This window comes from Cyprinodon tularosa, unplaced genomic scaffold (genome assembly GCF_016077235.1).
Source record: "Cyprinodon tularosa strain WSP-4 unplaced genomic scaffold, ASM1607723v1 ctg14, whole genome shotgun sequence".
Classification (NCBI taxonomy): Eukaryota; Metazoa; Chordata; class Actinopteri; order Cyprinodontiformes; family Cyprinodontidae; genus Cyprinodon; species Cyprinodon tularosa.
Window position 1 is genome coordinate 2218326 of NW_024038220.1, and position 20237 is coordinate 2238562.

General features: G+C 37.9%; 1 protein-coding gene across 1 annotated transcript in view; it reads left to right on the forward strand.

Annotated features, from left to right (window-relative positions):
• Positions 1 to 705: 705 nt before the first annotated feature.
• znf385c (zinc finger protein 385C) overlaps positions 706 to 20237 on the forward strand; it is a 142672-nt gene continuing 123140 nt past the window's right edge. The window contains exon 1 of the mRNA XM_038278312.1: positions 706 to 959. Coding sequence (XP_038134240.1) covers positions 713 to 959 — 247 coding nt within the window. The 5' untranslated portion in view covers positions 706 to 712. The remainder of the gene's footprint in view (positions 960 to 20237) is intronic.

Here is a 20237-nt window from a genome sequence, read left to right on the forward strand (position 1 = left end):
CAGCTGTCTGATCCACTTTTTAGGCAGACCTGTGAAAACACCATTGCAGTAATCAATTCGACTAAAAATAAACGCATGGATTAGTTTTTCCAGATCATGCTGAGACATTAGTCCTTTAATCCTGGAAATGTTCTTCAAGTGATAGAAAGCCGACCTTGTAATTGTCTTTAAATGCTTTTGGAGGTTCAAGTCTGAATCCAGCACTACACCTAGACTTCGGGCCTGATCAGTGGTTGCAGTAGTAAGACATTAAAGCGTTTCAGCTTGAGCTTTTTCTCCTGTGGAACCATCACTCGTTAGGGAACTACTGTTGTTATTTTACATTTGTGGTTGAGTGGTGAGAGCATAGAGGTTCTCAGTTTGAGTCCCACTCCCACAGACTGTAACTGTAGCTCTCTGAGCAAGACCCTTAATCCCTGATTCCTCCCCGGGCGCCCCACTGTGGCAGCCCGCTTCTACCTAAGGAGATGGGTTAAATGCAGAGGTACTTTCCTCCAATGTGAGATCAGTTGAATTATTACTATAATGGGTTCAATGATATGGTTTATATAGATTATAAAAAATCCGACTAGGTTGATAAAATGCAGAACTGTCAGTCATGCAGTTTATGGCCCTTTATCTTGTATTCATCCCCATCTATTATCTGATCTCTGATTCTGTTGCAGGTATGAAACGTCCTTTCAGTCCCTCATCTTTTCTAGAAGTAGTGCAAATGGACAGTGAATCAAGCTTGGAGATCCAGGACGAGGGTGAAAAACGTCAAGACCCATCGCTGGGGGACAATCTCCACTCTCCACCCAACAGACCCAAAAGGGAACGGAGGCAGCGCACCTACACACTGTGTGAGGTCTGCAACATCCAGCTGAACTCAGCTGCCCAGGCCCAGATTCACTACAGTGGCAAATCGCACCAAAAGAGGCTGAAGCAGATCAGCAGTGGCAAAAAGCCAAACAACACAGGTAGGCCCCAGAAGCTGCTTGCATGACCGGTTCTTTTGTTGCAGAACTGAATTTCTAGCTCTGTCTAGCATAATAGAGCCATGAAGATTAACTGAATCCCACAAGGCGTTCACAGTGCAGTGTCTCGTGCCTCTTAGTGCACATACCCTCTACTGTATTTGACAGACAATAAACAAATTGGACCCTGCTTGCAGAAATGTGTTCAGACAGAGCCTTGGGGTGAAGAAACACATGCAGAAACTCAAAGCAATGCTTCTGAAGCAGAGCAAAGTCAGCAAGTGTGAAACTAATTAAGAGCTGAATGTGACGATGTTTGTGGGAATAAAGCTGCTACAGTAAATTTGGACAAAAAAATTATTCATTCTTCTTGTATAGTTTATGAGTCTTCTGCAAATGATGACGCAATTCCCTAAAATTATTATTTAGAAGATTTAAGAAAACAAAGCAGACTCGCTTTACCTCTGAAAACTGAAATTCTTTTTAAACCAGGCACACAAAAGGGGTAGTCTTAGGGTTAATAATAATAATTATAATAACTTCATGTAGCACTTTCATATAAAACGCTGAACAGCCACAAAGGGTATAAAGACTGTTTAAAACAATACAGATTAAAAAAAAAGCTAACATGTGGGTCTTTACCTTTACTTTGAAAAGAACATCCACAGAACCTGACTGCCAAATGTCCAGAGCATGGTTGTTCCACAGAAAAGGGGCACAAAAAGAGAATGCATGCTCACAAATAGGTTATCTTCATGCTTTAGCAATTTTAAAAGGCAAGTGCCTTGAGATCTAAGAGCTTGAGGAGAGAGATATAGGTGCAGAAGGTCTGAGAGGTAAGAAGGCGACAGACCGTTAAAAACCTTGTAGGTGAGCGACAGGATCTTGAAGTGACCTCAAGCATGACAAGTCAGCCAGTGAAGGGATGACAGCACTGGGGTAATAGACTCAAAATTCCCACTTTTCCTTAAAACATAACAGCTGCATAAAAAAAAAAAACGGCTTCAAAAACCTCTAAAGACAAAAAGCCTTTGCAGTAATGCCTTAGGACGCAAATTCATGCGTGAAAATCTGCATTTTCAAAGCTTTGATTTGCCTATTTTTTTCAATTTTCCTGAGATGGTAAAAGGCAGTCTTAGCAACGACCTGTAAGGGAGGCTAGAAAGGAAGCCCAGGATCAAATTACAGCCCCAGAATCTTCATCGTACCTATAAATTGTTTCATATAGATGTCAAATTTTAGGGTAAGGTTAGGCGTTTCTGATGACGGATTAACTTTAAGTCTGTCTTGTCTTTGTTAAGATTCAAAAAATTATTTAAAAGTCAGCCTTTAATGGCTTATTGACAGGCCTCAGCAAATCAGCACAGTTTCGGTAGTGAAGGGTATGTACACATGTGAACTGTCTGCATAGCAATGAAAAGGGACATTAAATGAAAAAAAAGGTAACTGAGAGGAATAAGATAACGTAGAGAGAGAAAAAAAGCAGTGGTCCAAGCAAATAGCCTGACGTAGTCCGACTCAATTCTAGTCAGAATATGAGTCTGATGCTGCTCCATAGAGCTGTGATTATGGGGCGTGTTTCGAACGAACCAGGAAAAAAAATGCCTCTGCACTCAATTGGATAGACCTACAACCAATAAGAGCAACGGAGTGCGTGACGTATGTTAAGCGAGGCATAGTTGTTGTCCACAAAAATCAAAGCGTGCAGTTTCACGCCTAGAATAAGAAGATGAGACTTGATCGCGTTTCTTTGTTCCTCTTTTAAAATTAATTTGCTGTCGATATCTTCTAGAACAGACCTAATAGCAGAATCTACTCACCCAAACTCTCCAGCGGCAGCCATTATTGTTGTCACCCTAGCGCGCTTTGGTCACGTGGTTGATTACGTTACTCTTGATCATCTGTCCATCATCGTATAAAGCCCGCCCTGACAATTTGATTGGATCGCCTGACAGTGGGTGATAATACTCGCGCTACTATGGAGCACAGCCAGACCGAACTTCCCCGAACTCAAACCTTGTGGGCGGGACTAAGTTCTGACTGGCACCCAGGCTACCAAGCAAAGGTCCTTGAGGGACTCTTAATAAAGCTAACATTCTAAGATATATGACATAAAAAAGAGCTCAGCCATGTGTATGTTTCCAGTAAGTCGGATAAAGTTTTTAAGCCTATCCAGTAGAATACATTCTCAGCTTAATCAAATGCAGCACTTAGATCTAGGAGTAAAAATCAGAAGTTGTCATTATCTTCATTGAGCAAGGTTTTTTGTAGCTTTCTTTTCAATTCAGCAATTTAACATATTTTTCAAAATCAGCTGGGTTCTCTCCAGCTTATCTCAGCATAGTGCTCCATTACACTCAAAAGTCACCGTAAGCTGAAATCAGGCCAGTATGTTCATTTTCTGAGCACAATAGTCCTTAATATCTATGCTTTAACTGGCATGTGGGCTCCCCACCCCACCGCATTTCAGCACAGGCGCTGGTTACCCTGAAACTTCTAGAGTTACAATAGTATTATGCTAGTACCCTGACTTTTAATGAGCATGGCGGCAGCAGAAACAATGTTTTTTAAAACATTTACCTACTTATTTACATATATACATGAGGAAAGTGTTGTGAAAATGTGAACCCTGCACTGTTAAGACTGTTTATTGGCTCAGCTCCCCAAGGCAGGTGAACATTTGTACCCCTAGAGGGGTTTTGTGTGGCACCTGACTTTGTTTTAAGGAAAAATACAGAGTACTGTGTCAAAACGACAGGTGATTGTTGCATATATAAGGGCTCCTTATTTTTAATCTCTAATTTTTCAAACTTACAATGGAAAAATTAGAGTAAAACTAAATATATCTTTTTTAGCCTAAATTTTATAGTAAATATAATCACATCTATCCATTTACTTGTGATTAAAAGCACCCAAATCTGATTTTAAGTAATTTATTGTACTTGGCTGAATAGAGCGAGTGTTTTCAAAGGAAGAGTGACCCAAATTGCTCAATTACCCAGTTTCTTGTTTTTAGAGCAGGAAATATAAAAAATAATTTCCCTTACTGGACATACAAGAATTTAAATTCCTATTTCCATCCCAAATGTGACACTATATTTGCTTATTGAACTATCGCTTGCTTAGTTTATTATTAGCAGATACAAATATTTCTAAATATTTTGAAATGTAAAATAAAAATATTGAATAATATAAAATAGTGTCTGTTTCTTTTTTATTTCTTTTGAGCCCGTGAACTAAAGGTTTATCCTACTTGGTTGTCATATGAATCGGCTATGGCAGTGGAATACACTTAAAACAAGAGAAAATATACAGTATATTCATCTAAATCACTTACCTCTTTTAGATCAGTTAGGATTAACTTCTTCAATATTTCCACATGCTGTTTCTTCCTTCGTGCCCCACTGAGCGAAACGTGGCAAGCAGCGAAAGCACGGAGAAAAATTCATGCACTATTACACTATTAGATTAAGTTCAGCAACATTAATTTATCGAATATATAAAAAATTATATCCTATACTTGATTTTTTTAAATATATGCCTCCTTGTGCAAAACAGCACATCCTGGTAGGACAGTACCCCACAGGCCTCTGATGCTGAAAAGCCATATATTATATATATAGTATATGTTGATTGTTTCTACTAAACTTAAATTTAGTTGATAAAATATGAAAAGGAGCCACACAGAAGGAAATAGCAGCACATCCTAGTGTGTGGTATGTAAGGTGCTTTATGGTTCCTTTTTTCTTTTCTCTCTCTCTCTCTCTCTCTCTCTCTCTCTGTCTCTCTCTCTCTCTCTCTCTCTATATATATATATATATATATATATATATATATATATTGTGTATATACAGGTGCTGGTCATAAAATTAGAATATCATGAAAAAGTAGATTGATTTCAGTAATTCCATTTAAAAAGTGAAACTTGTATATTATATTCATACATTACATACAAACTCATATATTTCAGATGTTTATTTTGTTTAATTTTGATGATTACAAATGACAACAAATGAAAATCTCAAATTCATCATATCAGAAAATTAGAATATTACTGAAGACCAATAAAAACAAAGGATTTATAGAAATGTTGGCCAACTGAAAAGTATGAACATGAAAAGTATGAGCATGTACAGCACTCAGTATTTAGTTGGGCCTCCTTTGGCCTGTATTACTGCAGCAATGCGGCGTGGCATGGAGTCGATCAGTCTGTGGCACTGCTCAGGTGTTATGATAGCCCAGGTTGCTCTAATAGTGGCTTTTAGCTCTTCTGAATTGTTGGGTCTGGTGTATTGCATCTTCTTCTTCACAATACCCCATAGATTTTCTATGGGGTTAAGGTCAGGAGAGTTTGCTGGCCAATTAAGAACAGGGATACCATGGTCCTTCAACCAGGTACTGGTAGCTTTGGCACTGTGTGCAGGTGCCAAGTCCTGTTGGAAAATGAAATCTGCATCTCCAAAAAGTTGGTCAGCTGCAGGAAGCATGAAGTGCTCTAAAACTTCCTGGTATGTGGCTGCGTTGACCCTGGACCTCAGAAAACACAATGGACCAACACCAGCAGATGACATGGCACCCCAAACCATCACTGACTGTGGAAACTTTACACTGGACTTCAAGCAACGTGGATGAAGTGCCTCTCTTCTTTTCCTCCAGACTCTGGGACCTTGATTTCCAAAGGAAATGCAAAATTTACTTTCATCAGAGAACATGACTTTGGACCACTCACCAGCAGTCCAGTCCTGTTTCTCTTTAGCCCAGGCAAGACGCTTCTGACGCTGTCTGTGGTTCAAGAGTGGCTTGACACAAGGAATGCGACAGCAGAAACCCATGTCTTTCATACGTCTGTGTGTGGTGGTTCTTGAAGCACTCACTCCAGCTGCAGTCCACTCTTTGTGAATCTCCCCCACATTTTTGAATGGGTTTTGTTTCACAATCCTCTCCAGGGTGCGGTTATCTCTCTTGCTTGTACACTTTTTTCGACCACATCTTTTCCTTCCCTTCGCCTCTCTATTAATGAGCTTGGACACTGAGCTCTGTGAACAGCCAGCCTCTTTAGCGATGACCTTTTGTGTCTTGCCCTCCTTGTGCAAGGTGTCGATGGTCGTCTTTTGGACAACTGTCAAGTCAGCAGTCTTCCCCATGATTGTGTAGCCTATAGAACTAGACTGAAAGACCATTTAAAGGCTTTTGCAGGTGGTTTGAGTTAATTAGCTGATTAGAGTGTGGCACCAGGGGCCATCAATTTTGAACCTTTTCACAATATTCTAATTTTCTGATATGATGAATTTGAGATTTTCATTTGTTGTCATTTGTAATCATCAAAATTAAACAAAATAAACATCTGAAATATATGAGTTTGTATGTAATGTATGAATATAATATACAAGTTTCACTTTTTAAATGGAATTACTGAAATCAATCTACTTTTTCATGATATTCTAATTTTATGACCAGCACCTGTATATATATATATATATATATATATATATATATATATATATATATATATATATATATATATATATATATATATATATATATATATATATATATATATATATATAGTGTATATATTTTTATTTCCTTTATTTAACCAGGTAAACCCCGTTGAGATCTGGATCTCATTTTCAAGGGGGACCTGGGCAGAGGGCTGCAATACAACCTGGTTACAAAAATAAAACCAATTAATACATATGCACAAATATAAAACAATAAAAACAATTTAAAAGCAGTGACACTGTTTCATAGAGGCTTGTTGTCTATCTTTAAGAACTGCTTGAAATAAGTCCAATGTTGTGTATAGTTTTGTTTGTCCCCAAATTGCAATGCGGTAGATTGGCAAGAACACAATGAAGAACAATTTTTCCAGAAGTTAATCAGATTCTAAGGCTAAGCATTGCAGTCTAAATTTCCCGTTCTGGTACACTGCTGCAGGGGATGCAGAGTGCATATAAAAAAAATTGTTTTTTTTGGGTTGTTTTTTTTGCCGTTGTGTGTATATGAGGACATGCTGCAGTTGTGGTGTGCAGATTCCCTCTGACACACAGTCACAATCATGCAGCCTTATCTTTGCTCACCTTCTGCTGACTCCCTCAGGCTGCCGGCTCTGCTGTGTCCTCGACTCCACCACAGCTCCTGTGCTCTGGATGTGTGTCTGTGTGTATCTTGCAAATCCTGCTCGTATGCTTCTGATATTTTTAGAATTCCTAAATGCTACAGAGTCAGTCGTTTGTGGTGGGTGAAGAAAAATACATGTTTTCGGACATCCATGTTTACTTCAGGTCTCGTGCTATTTGTATAGGGGTCATTGGGGGCTGTTATATATTCTTACATGTTTAGAGAGCTCAGGATTTAAGAATAACCAAGGAAATTTAAATTAGATTTAAGTGTATAGCATGCAATGTGTGCATGTTACTCCCAGCGCATTGTTACATGTCAGCTCGTGTTTGCCTCCCTCTCTGCTTCGTTGAGCTGACAGTGAGTCCAGGCTCTTCTCTCTCTCTCTCCCTTCTCTCCCTCTGGCACGGATACCAGACATGTAGAGCAGCCATTCCTTTTGAAGGATGAAAGTCTGAATGTCTCTGCGATTAAGAGATTTCCTTCAGTCATTACAGAGAATATGTTGAGAAGCTCACTGACAAATGTGATCGGAGAGAACGTCCCCTCGTGTTCAAACTGAAAGTCATAGCAAATTCTCTGATTCTTTGTGGCCTGAAAAGGACAGATTTCAAATACATTCTTAAAAAAACAACACTAAAATATAATACCCTCATCCTTCTATTGTATGTTTGTCATGAAGGATCCAAGACTGAAAGGCAGAAATGGTTATTTATAAAGACGAACAGGTAGAATGACGTGCAGTACAAACGTGGGAGCATAGGCAGCAAAACTAAGCAGGAAACAGGCAGTCCAATGAAGCAACAGGAAATTTGGAACAAAAAAATGTAATTGCTTTGATTAAGAAGTTGCAGCTGTGACCTTCGAGTTTGATTGCAAGTATAGTTATTTTTTCACTCAAATTATATGATTTCTACCTTAACAACCCTTTAGAAGAAAGTCCACTGGTTGTATAAGGGTTTTCTAATCATCATCTGAAACACTACGCTTAGTTACCTGAAGCAGACAAAGATGGTGATGATGCTGCCTCACGTTGCTGGCTGCACAGGATGAGACGCCAAGTATACCGGATGCAAAAGTTTTAGCCTTGGAACTGAGGCTGCTGAAAATTGCTCACTCTTCAGACTTTTGAAAAATCTTGCACTCTACCGGATGTTTCTTCAGATTTTAAGTTTCCCCACGGTTGTCTTGTATTTGCTTCAAAAATATTGCAGGGATTGTAACCTGCATTGCAGTTTGTAAAGCGGAACCTTCCTCTAAAGCACGTTCTATGAGCCATGCTGGCTTTGTTTATTCTAGCAGCAGCTCCAGACATCAACACACTCTTGAGTGTGCAATTCTACTCTCATGTCCATCATGGAAAATCGACCACCGTTCCCCTGCCTCTCTGTCACAATGATGCTACCATTTTTCTTCTTTTATATGAATAGGTACTTGATAGTAGGGATAAAACAATCGTAAACTAATTTAGTAATGGATTAATCATTAATTGGGATATAGAGATTCCAAAATATGCCTTTAGCTGACAGAACAACCTACTTAGAGGACTAATTATACCAAATTTGTTTAAAAAAAAAAAATAAAGATTTTGCATTAAAAATGAAAAACTATATAATATTAATGTTGTATAGAAGTTTAATGTAGAGTTAAGTTAACAAAGTGACATCCCAAGCTTTTATTGTCATATTTTAGTGGTACATTGCAAATATTTGTTCTTTGCAAATGAAAGCTAAGAAGAAAGACAGTGTTTAAAAGAAGGCCATCAACATTTTTCTTTGAAAACCATGTATGGGGCACAGTTTACAGGTAAGAAAGGCATTCGATCGGTTAGAACAAAATAAAGCTGTTTGCCTTTCATTTACAGCTCAGTGCATCACTTTAAACACACCATTCCCACAATGATGCCATGGAAATGTGTCTTTTCTTAAACAGGAACTAGTGGCTATCCTGGCATGATTTCCCCCTAAGCAAGCAGCCTCTTTAACATACCCCACCTCCGAATCATCTCAGCTAAGTATTTGAGAGGGCCTAAACCGATTGTTGAGAAATTAATACACCAGTTGTCTGAAATTATTTTTTCTTCATATCTTTATTCAGTCCAAGAAGTACGGAGCCCCTAAAGGGACATGGAGGGGTAAAAAAGAACTTTTGCGAGATCCCGCAAAACTTTATTTTTTTGCGAGATCTCGCAAAAGTTTATTTTTTTGCGAGATCTCGCAATACTTTTGCGAGATCCTGCAATACTTTTGCAGGATCTCGCAATACTTTTGCGAGATCCCGCAATAGTTTCGGGATCTCGCAAAGTATTGCGGAATCTCGCAAAAGTTTATTTTTTGCGAGATCTCGCAAATGTTTATTTTTTCCCTCCATGTCCCTTTAGGGGCTCCATACAAGAAGATACTCCTAAATCTGGAGATTATTGCGCAACATTTATTATTCCCAACATAGAACCTCGCCACGGTGGAGATGACTTAATTCGGAGTAGATAATCAGTTGATAACTAAAGGATGTAGTGAAACAGAGGGCAAGAGAGAAAATAAATGGGGGGACACTGAGCAGGACATAATTTCATTACCCGTCATTCTTATAGCACACATTTAGGTATTTTTTTGTTTCTGATGTGATACTATTTAAAAGGTATAAATATTTTCTGCATTTGAGGGTCTGGTTTTGCAGATTTTTGTTGTGCTCTTCTGATTTTCACTTCTTCTGTTTTTTTTTTCATATTAACTGCAGTTTGAAGAAGTACTTTGTAGAGAAGTCTTTCTCTTCTTTGCGCTCCCCTCGTTGTTCCCATCTTTTCTTGCTGTTTTAGTAAAGAACTGGATGAAAGGCCAGGAATTGGTGCATGAATGCAGTTGTACATCTCCATTTACATTTGTTTTGCCTTTATTTTCCCATTTGTCAGAGAAATTCTTTCCCTATTTTAATGCCTTTGAACAAAGCCGCGCATCCTTTGACTTTGTATTGTATATATTGTGAAGTCAGTGTGACAGCTTATCTAATGAAAAGAATAATCATAAAACGAGGATATGCCGTGTTTCTTTCCCACTCTCTTTTATGTTTGGATTTCCAAATTGTCGAAAAGTCAAACCTCACCTCCGGTCCCCTCTACTCTGTGTCCTTTTCTCGCTCTTCCTCACTTTGCCCCAGGGTATAACCCTGTTTTGTAGCAGCAGTTCAGACTCTGAGAAAAGGTCGACAGGCAAGCTAGGTTGACATGCGGAGCTCAGTGTAGCGAGAAGCATGGGGTCTGGCGCCTATAAGGCCACAGAAAGGGGGAATATCTTTCAAAAGCCATGCAATTTTTGTGTTTACCTAGGGTTCTTACAGGTCAGCTGGATGTGTCTGTGGAGAAGGCCATGTGACTCTTACTATCAGCTCTTATCTTGTCTGCATGATAAATAAACCTTCACTGCCACAGCTGCGGCAGACATATCTGCTAAATGAATTGAACTGTTGGTGAGTTTACTAAATGTCAGAAAATATCAAGCTGTTTATACATAATTTTGTCAGTTTGGTCACCTGGCATGACTTCTTTTCTCAGTCAGTTTTTGTTGTTCACCTCAAAGTTCAGACATAATGGATCACATTTACCATTTCGATGGTTTGCAGATAGTGTATTAATGTGTTCATATTCTAATGAGGCTCAGGATCAGCACAAAAAGTATACATTTTTATAACATTTACTTACAATCTCCACAACTCAATGCTTGCTGATACTAGTTGAGGTTGAAAATTATTTTCTTAAGGTCCTCTTGAGCATTTAGATAATGGGGTAATTGATTTTAGTGACTTTAAACATAAAATTGTTGATGCTAAACTGAGTAACCTGCATATATCAGAACTACTGATCAGGTTTCCGTGTGCGACTCCCTAAGATATACTAAAAATGGTCTGAAGAAGTGAATAAGTGGTATCATGCAAAATTACCTGGAAGTTTTTTGTTTTTTTTCCCTGACTCTTAATTTTTCCCAATATTTATTAAAAATTGTTTAGTTTTCATTTTATTTGAATTAGTTTTATAGAATATGAAAACAAAGTAAAAACTTGATACACAAACACTATGTATCTGATAAGCACTATTAAAAAAGCAATGATTAAGAATAATAAATAAAACAATAGATTGATAGAAGGAAAATCAAAAACCAGACAAACGGTTAAATATATTTTAGTTTACTTATCAGTTTGTTTTAAAATATCTGACAGCTGAAAGCACAATATACTTCCTCAGTCAATCTTTAGTGATGTCAAGAAATTTCTTCATCTCTGAAATGATGTATTGAAAATAACTGTCTAGGAGGAGGTAACAGAGCTAATCAGCTTTATTTGCTCTAGACAAAAAAAAAAACTACCACAAAGCTTAACAGACCAAAGCTTGAGCAATACTGCCTGATTAGATTTAAGAGAATTGTGTGACTGCAGTGATTTCACTGTGACTCAGACGTTATAATGAGCTACCCAATTTCCACTTCCAAAATAGGCCTAGCAAGGTGAATCACAGCAAGTTCAAGAGATGTTGCTTGATCCTTTTCAGCTGAATTCCTGTAAAATAAATGCCATTCTTTTAAAAGGATGTTTTGACAATTTTTCTTTTATTTTTGGTATTCTAAATATGAATTTTTAGAAGGGTTAAAACATAATAAAGTCCTAAGCTGATGAGTTTCTCATTTTCTCCCTAAGGCCCCTTCCATTTTGCAAAGTTTTCCCTTTTTTTTTACCCAGCACCGGCTTGTAAAAAGCCTCATGAAAGGCTTTCTCTCTGGCCAGAAAAGAGGCCCTGTAACCCCTCTCATCTCACCTCCACCTTAGCCTTTCTCTGATCCCCATCATTACAGGCCTTTGGAAGGGCTAAATTACAGCAGAGTGACTTATTACCAGCCACATCTAAGGCCAGGATTGGAAGTTAGAGCAGGGGAGAAGAATAGAAGGGAGAGAGAGGAGGAAAAAAAGTGTATGAGGGGAGATGCATGAGCAACACAGAGAAGGGCTAGATTGGTGAAGGCACTTCCAGACCTGTCTGAACAGAAAGAGTGGTTGGTGTGAGACGTTGAGGAGCAGACAAAGACGAGAAACATCTTTTACACTGCATGCTAGAGCAGTCTGATAATAGACATATGATCTATGGCCTAAAAAGGTTTGCTATTCCAAATAGTCCCCAAAGTTCAAGACAGCTATAGTCTTTTCACAAAAGTTATCAGGAAACATTAGAGGTATCTGTGAAAGTTGTACGTTGAAGCATGTTTGTGAAATGTAAACCCTTACTATAGCCATCGTGTAACACAATATTCTACATCTTCTTCTTTTCACTGAGCAGAACGGGCTGGAAACAGTTGTAACGTTCGCTTGCGTACAGCTTGGTGGACCTCCAGAGACCCTTGCTGTGTTGTACAAGTAACTGAAGTAGACAAGCGCTGGTAAACAGATGTAATCTAGGCTGAATGAGGGTGTTAGTGAATGCGTAGTATGCTAAACAAAGCCAGGAACACAGCTCTCACAGGGGCAGATGACAAGTTGGATTTTGCTTAGAATGACGCTCTAATCTTGCACCTTGGGTTTAATGGAGAGACTCATATTTTTGTACACTTTTACACATTTTATATCCATTTTATGGTATGATACAAAAATGCAGTTGAAAAATGCTGGAAAAAATTATTTGAAGATTTTCTTTGAGTTTTATCAACAAACATATTTTAATATCAACAAAATGATTCTTAAGAATTTAATTGCAAAAAGCCGAATTCATGATTCCCCTACATTAAGAAGGAATCATAGATTGGTTCCTAAAGCATCAAAGCAACCCTATAGCATACCTGATGATGTGCTCTATAAAAACGGTAATTGAAATTGGAATCAGACCTTTCAGAAAGTTCTACACTTTTTTTCGTCAATTGGTTACTTTTCATAAAACCTTGGATTTTATCAAAAGGTTCTCTGGAAAATATGTCACAATGACAATAATTCTTTTTTTTTGTACTTGGGGCTCTTTCATGAAGGGTATTTCGTCCTTGGTCTTATTTTTGAATCATTGGTACCGTCCCTAATTGAGTCAACTAAGTGTCTTTCATTGCTTCCGGGTCATTATGGGACTTTCTTGATTTTCGAGTTACTTTGGCAGATAAGTCAGACCAGTCTTTCTTTTTTATCATGGCTGTGTTTGAAAGGAAACCAAACCTGTTAGAAATGGTTTAGTAAATCTTTTCAGATGAATAGATGCATTGGCCTTGATGTTTTACTTTTTTCTTCAGGATCTTTTACTCTGCTTCATTTTATGACATAATGCACGGTAAAATATCCAAAATGAATTATTTGGTGCCGTGGTCTAACCATAGCCAGGCCTTGGATGGACCAGTAAAACAGAGTTCAGCTGTCCATAAATCTGGTTTATCTGTTGATTCATCACTTAAATAGAAAGAGGAAATGTTTTCCACAATTAAGACCATCTTAGAGTTTAACCAAAAAAAAAAAAGGAAATCCTCTTTTGAAAAGCATTTGGTAATTTTTCTCTGAAACCTATACTTAAAAAAGCAAGTATAGAAAAAGTACTGATTAAGCTCCGGTAAAGCTGCTTAAAGAAAGGGGGGGGAAAACTCTACCTGATATAAATAACTGTTTTAAAGTCAAACACTTTTTTTAAGCATAGGATTGCATTGTTTTAATAGATAAAATTAATCATAAAACAATTTCTTAAATAAAGACAACTCTGTGTTCAGACTTTGACCTTTATATAGGCTAATTCTATGGATTTTAAACAAATAATAATAAAAGACAATGGTTTTCACATGTAACAACTCTGTTTCCATCTTGTCCCACACAAACACACATCTACCACCATTCTTGCAAGCACACACACACAATGCCATTTAGAGATTGGGGGAAGAAACCCATGGATATTTTCATTGTCATTCATGTATTAATTTATTCACTCATAGCTGATGTGATGCAGGGCTGTAATATGCAGATGTGTGTTCTGTTTCTCGATGCGAATTTTCCGGTCTGCTGCCTTTAGCTGCCACTAATAATAAAGACAGGCAAGTGAGGCGGGGGAGGACATGGGAAGAGGGGAGGAATAATAGTTAGAGAGGGAAGGTTGGGGTTGTCAGGATGCCTCCAGTCATCAACCGGCTCTCAGATCCTCTGCTGCCTTTTCTGCACACAGAGACACCCAGACACGGAGAAACACACAGACCTGGTGAGATCATGCTGTGAATGATCTTGTCCTTGGCACGAAGGTGAGCCTGTAGAGGTGTCCTGCATTGTGTTGACAGGACTCTAAAAGTGCAATGCATTGTCCCCCATCTCTGTATAATAGAAAGTGATTTTTAAACTGACCTTACATCATGCAACAGGATCAAGGATATGAAACCTAATGGGCACTTTATGTAACCTGCTACCCAGGGGATAGCTGTAACTCAGAATGGTGATAAGAGCCACCAAGGAGTCCTGACTCCAGCAAACTGCTTTATAAGTGTATTTCCCAGCTCATAAAGCAAAGTAGCTGATAAAAAGCTGATGTGTTTTATTTTCTTGCCTTTTAAAAATTCATCCTTAGAGTCTCTTTAAGAAAACAAACAGCTGTAATGCGTAACTTTATCACTTCATGAGACAAAAATAATCAAAACAATACCCTTTGGACAATTGGCTGAGAAATGCATTATGTAAGGCAATGTGTTGTCGTGGTGTTAAACCCGAGTTAGTTCCTGTGGGAGGATCACAGGAGTTGAACACTGACAAGCTGGAGGAGTAATGATGTCAAGGACAAGATGCTAACAGGCAGCGAAGGATTTAGTCTATTTTCTCTTAGCTGCTGTATCTTTAGGAGATGTTAACCCCATTCTATGTGAGTGAGGAAAGAGTGTAATGGCAGCTAGAAGAAAGGCCCTGAGCAAATTTTATATAGACACAGATGGATGTCAAAGTTTGTCATACAGTGGCATATACAGTGTTTTTGAAACCTTTATATAAACCTTAAACTTTATTTCCTTTTAGTAATTTAACCATACATTTTTTAACTGGGATATTATCAGACAGAAAAATACTAAAGTATTTGTTGACCATTTATTACTGTGCTGGCAGATTATAAAGTCATTACAATAATCACATAATAGATAAATAGATCTGTGTTTCTTCTAAATATTAATTTGTTGTTTTAATGCATCCAAATTTATACTGTTGCACAAATTTATTCTAGTTATACATTTAAATTGGTTGCAGCTTGGTGTGAAGTGTCTTACCCAGCAGAAGGTAGTTAAAAAGAATCAAACCCAGAACTTTCAAATTGGGGGTTGACGACTCTCCAAGGTCGCCCCATGTATGTTCAGATTTTAACATTTAACCAATGATGTTTCTTGTTATAAATTGCTATGGAAATATGAAAAGATAACATCCATCCATCCATTTTCTGTCACGGTTAATCCCAGGTCGGGTCGCGAGGGGTGCTGGTTTTTCGTGGTATTTCGTCGTAATTTTACGTCTTGCCTCGAGACAAGATATCCTTGCGCATGCGCATCTTACGCACCATTCAATAACATAGAATTTAACATACAATTGACCCTAACCCTGACCCTAAGATACAAAACAGCAAGCAACGTAGTTAGAGACATGAAGTAATTATTGCACTGTTTTTCCCAGTTTTACGTCCTTCCGCGGATCTGCTTTTTTTCGTCTGTCTGGTTGCGCATGCGCACTGATCTGTTTTTTCGAGGAAAAACATACGAAATACTGTGCATAACTTTTTGTAAGATCTCATATGAACTGATAATGAGAATATGTGGACCTATTTGCTGCAAGACAGCAGTGCTATCCACTTTTTGCGATTTCGTAGCGCTCCTCCTGCAACAATGGTTGACCACAGTCAGTGGTAAAGAATCAGAAGTTTTCACAGATATGTTTCAGTCAGACTGAGGAAGAGATGAAGCTGATTCAGAAGAATGCCAGAGCGGATAAAGCATCATGTATGTTGGAGCTGTTATCAGACAGCAGTGAACGAATGTGAAGCAAATCAGCTCAGAGGAATAACAGCTGGAACAATGGATGCTTTCTGACTTAAAGACCTTACATGGTTTAGCATTTATTCAAACTCAGATTCTGTAGAGTTGCATTCATTTCATTGTTTCTTATTCATCATTTTCTTTAGACGTATAATGTGTTCTTATTAATTTGATTTAATAATGCAGCTAATGAAAGAGGGAGTGTGTTAAAAGTGTGTTAAAGTAGACTTTTTATCTCAGTGTTATTTCATATCTATATCTATATGCTAAGCACATAATAAAAGAGCATATATAAGTGAAACAATTTGACTTCTGTATAGCAAGCAAAGATTACATTATTAACCTATAAAACAAGGCAAAATCTAAAAAAATCTCACAAATAAAAAAGGAAATACCAATAAAACAAATTAAAAAATCTAGAAGGATGTGCTTGTGGAAATGTATGATATATTTACCAATGCTCCTGGGTCACTTCTTCTAGTCGAAGAACTTTCTTGTGGAGTTTCTTCTAATGGTTTCTAAGAAAGAAAATTAAAGGGAAAGAAAATCAAAACTATTGTCTTCTGTAACTCGTCTTGTAATTTAACAATACTTAATTTGATTTATTTTTGCACCAAGGAGATATTCTTAGTTGTTGAGCATTGATCCACTTGAAGAAAACCTTTTCTTTGGTGAGATGTTCACATTACAGTAGATGCAGTGAAACAGATGGAAATAGCATGTAACCTTCAAGGTCCTTCATCGTCTATAAAGTATCAGGACCTTTGACATAATTTCTTCTGCAAATTCATGTTTCTTTTTTGAAGCAATTTGTGGAATAAGTTTTTTCACCTGACATTATGCCAGCAATTTGTGTGGACAAAGGGACAATGTCGAGATCACCTTACCAGGTCACCAAATATGGAAAGCTTTAGATTCTTGCCTTTTCTCTCTTCAAGTATACATGGTGAACTTTGATTTTTACAGATTTAGTCATAATGCTGTATATAATGTGGAAAGCCAAACAACAGCGCCGGCATCCCTGGGTTCACTGGTTTTCCAAAGATTGTCCCGGTTCAGGGAGTGAACTATGGCTGGATAATGATCGCCTCTGGCTGTCCAGGATCAAAAATTGTAACTTGGCATGGGGGACGGATAAACCACATAATAGAAATAAGACAAGCGCAAGAGGAAGATGAAATATTTAACAGTCCTTTGGGACAAATTAAAATGCCTTTCTTAAAAGCCCCCCATCCCTAAAGAACGTTCATTATGTCATTTCAAAATTAATTTTTCTTTTTTACATTTTAATTGAAAAAGGCTTCATTTCTGCTGCACTCCTTCACCCTACCTCACAACCAGTCCCTCAATGGTTGTTGAAACAATGCAAACATACAGAGAAGTTCTTATTTTTGAAATTGCTTTGCATTCCCCTCATGTTTTGCTACCTTCTCTTTTCACTCTATCCACCCTAATCGTGCTATTCGCATTGCAAGAAACACGTCCTTCACATCGCTTTGCATCGCTTTACTCCTGCATGTGCCTCTGCATAGGGACAGAAGCTCTGCTGCGACCTACAGTATAATAAAATTAACTTAAATATTTGAAGACAAAAAAAACTGACTCCATTGTGGAACATGAGGTGTTTTTTAGCCAGGGGCAAAAAGACGAATGCAGCAGCCAGCAAGAATTCACTCCTAAAGTCACCTTAACAACAAGGTGCACTGGAGGCTTCGCAGCATTTTATAACAGCTTTTTCCCCACTGCCATCAGACTGTTGGACTGTTAAAAAACTCAAAATCAAGTCACAAATGAAGACCCTGCATTACACTAAAACATCATACTTGCACTACATGGTCAATCTTCAAAACAGCAGATTTTTTTGTACCATGTCCCAACCACACTGTGTACATTTGATCACTGCTACACATTATGAACGGAAATGTTTTGCTGCTGCTCATACACTGGTGGAAAGCTGTATAAACAAGCTGTGTTTACAAAATGACAATAAAGTTTGTCTTAGTCTAAGTAATTTACTCTAGACAACATAAATGGCAAAGGAATTACTGTAAATGTTTAAACTTACTGCGCCTTTTAAAAATGTATTAGAAAATGTAGAGTTGTTACTAGACTAGGCTGATCATGTGAAGCAGCCCTATGTATTTTATTTGAAAAGGGGTATCGCTTAATAGAAGAATACATTTGATTGTTTTACGGACTGCACATCCAGTTTACATATCTCAAATTGATACAAATAAAAGTTTAAAAATGTACAAAATAAAGTAGAATTCAAAAAAGGTATTCAAGTTGAAAATCTCTCAAACAGCTGGGAAGTTTATAGTTCCTGGCATCTGTCTTAGATTTAGACCATATTTTATTCATATTGGGATGTTTTTGAACTTCCTTTTCTTACCTTATAATAATCTCAACTTGTCTTTTGGGATATACACGCTTTCTTCTGCCCCTGCTCACATTCCTTTTTTAATTTATGTCAAAAGTCTTAAGACTTTTGATGTGTAGCCCAATTCAGTTCTTAGGTGATATAAATCTGGGTAGCATTCTATAGAAAGAGGTTGAGAAAAGGGAAGGACGTAGTACAATTCTTCAAGCTAATTTGGTACCGGCCTCAATATAAAGCTTTTAGCCAATCACAGCAGCAGTAGAAGCTGTGATATATCCCATTTTTATTTGTTTTATGGAGCTAACTGATAAATCAAACTCTTACCAAATCCAGGCGGGAGGAACGCAGAAACTTCTCGCGATCCACAAGGGCAAGAACCGTATCTTTTTAGTCATAATAACTATAATGACTAAATCAAAAATAACTATAAGGTATTCCAGCTAGGGGAGTGGCAGCCTAGCTGGATTTGGGCATTGTGCTTGGAATCCAAAAATTCTGAGTTCAAACCCCGACTCCCACAGACTATGGGTACCTAAGCAAGACCCTTAACCCCACAGTTCTTCCCGGGCGCTGCACTTTGGCAGTCCACTGCTCCACAAAGGGATGGGTTAAATGCAGAGTTCATTTCATAGGGGAAGTGCCAGGCTAGTTATTAGAGCAGTGTGCTTGTGCTCTGAGAAGGTTGCAAGTACCTGGTTCGATTCCCACAGCCTCCACTCTGGGTCCCTGAGCAAGACCCTTAACCCCCACACTGCTCCTGGGGTGGCGCACGATGGCAGCCCACTGCTCCCCAAGGCCTATGGATTAAATGCTGAGGGTTTGTTTTATCAGGGAGTGGTGGCCTAGTGATTAGAGCATAGGGCTTGGAATCCTGAGGTTATGAGTTCAAAACCCACTCCCATAGCTGCCATTCTGGGTCTCCAAGCAAGACCCTTAACCCCTGATAGTCCTCGGGTGCTGCACAGTTACAGCCCACTGCTCCCCCAAGGGGATGAGTTAAATACAGAGAGTTAATTTCTCCATTGTGACATCAATACAGTTCAATTTATTTATTTATTTAAAACCGGCACAGCTATGTTTGTTTTGCTTTAGCTTTCTGCCTCTGGTTAATGTGTTGAAGTCATACACATCACTGCATTTCACTGGTCTGAAACATTTGTGTATTGAGACGAACACATCTGCTGGTTCCTGGCAAGATGGATTTTGTTTATTATTTACAAACTTGCAACACTTCATCTTGCTTACAAGGTAACTAATCTAGAGTTCTTAAAGTCCTTATGAAGAGGATAAAACATTATACTGCCAATGATAAGATCCAACCAAACTTTGCAGGACTGACGAGGTCCTAAAAAAAAAAACTCTAGACTTTTCTCTTCCTGAACATTTGGTAGACATATGCTGCTTCACATCTACATTTTCAGTACATTTTCAGTGATGCAAAAATATAACTTTAATCTCTTATCTTAGAAAGTGAGATTTTTATGCTACAAACATTTCAAACCTGATTGATTTAAAGTTCTATCATAATCTGCCACAAATTACAGCTGCTACAGTAGATCAGTGAACTCCTGTTACTAACACCCCAAATCAGCATATTTTGGTTTATCTATACATTCACACTCCATAGTATAACAAACACTTTTATTAACCTCATGTCAAAACAACAAGACACAGATAAAATGCTTTTAAAGGGCATTTGCATTTGGATTTATATTTGTTTTAGGCATGTATAAAAAGATAAAGTGTAATTAATACCACATTATAAAACTCTACTCTAGTAAGTTTGTTCTA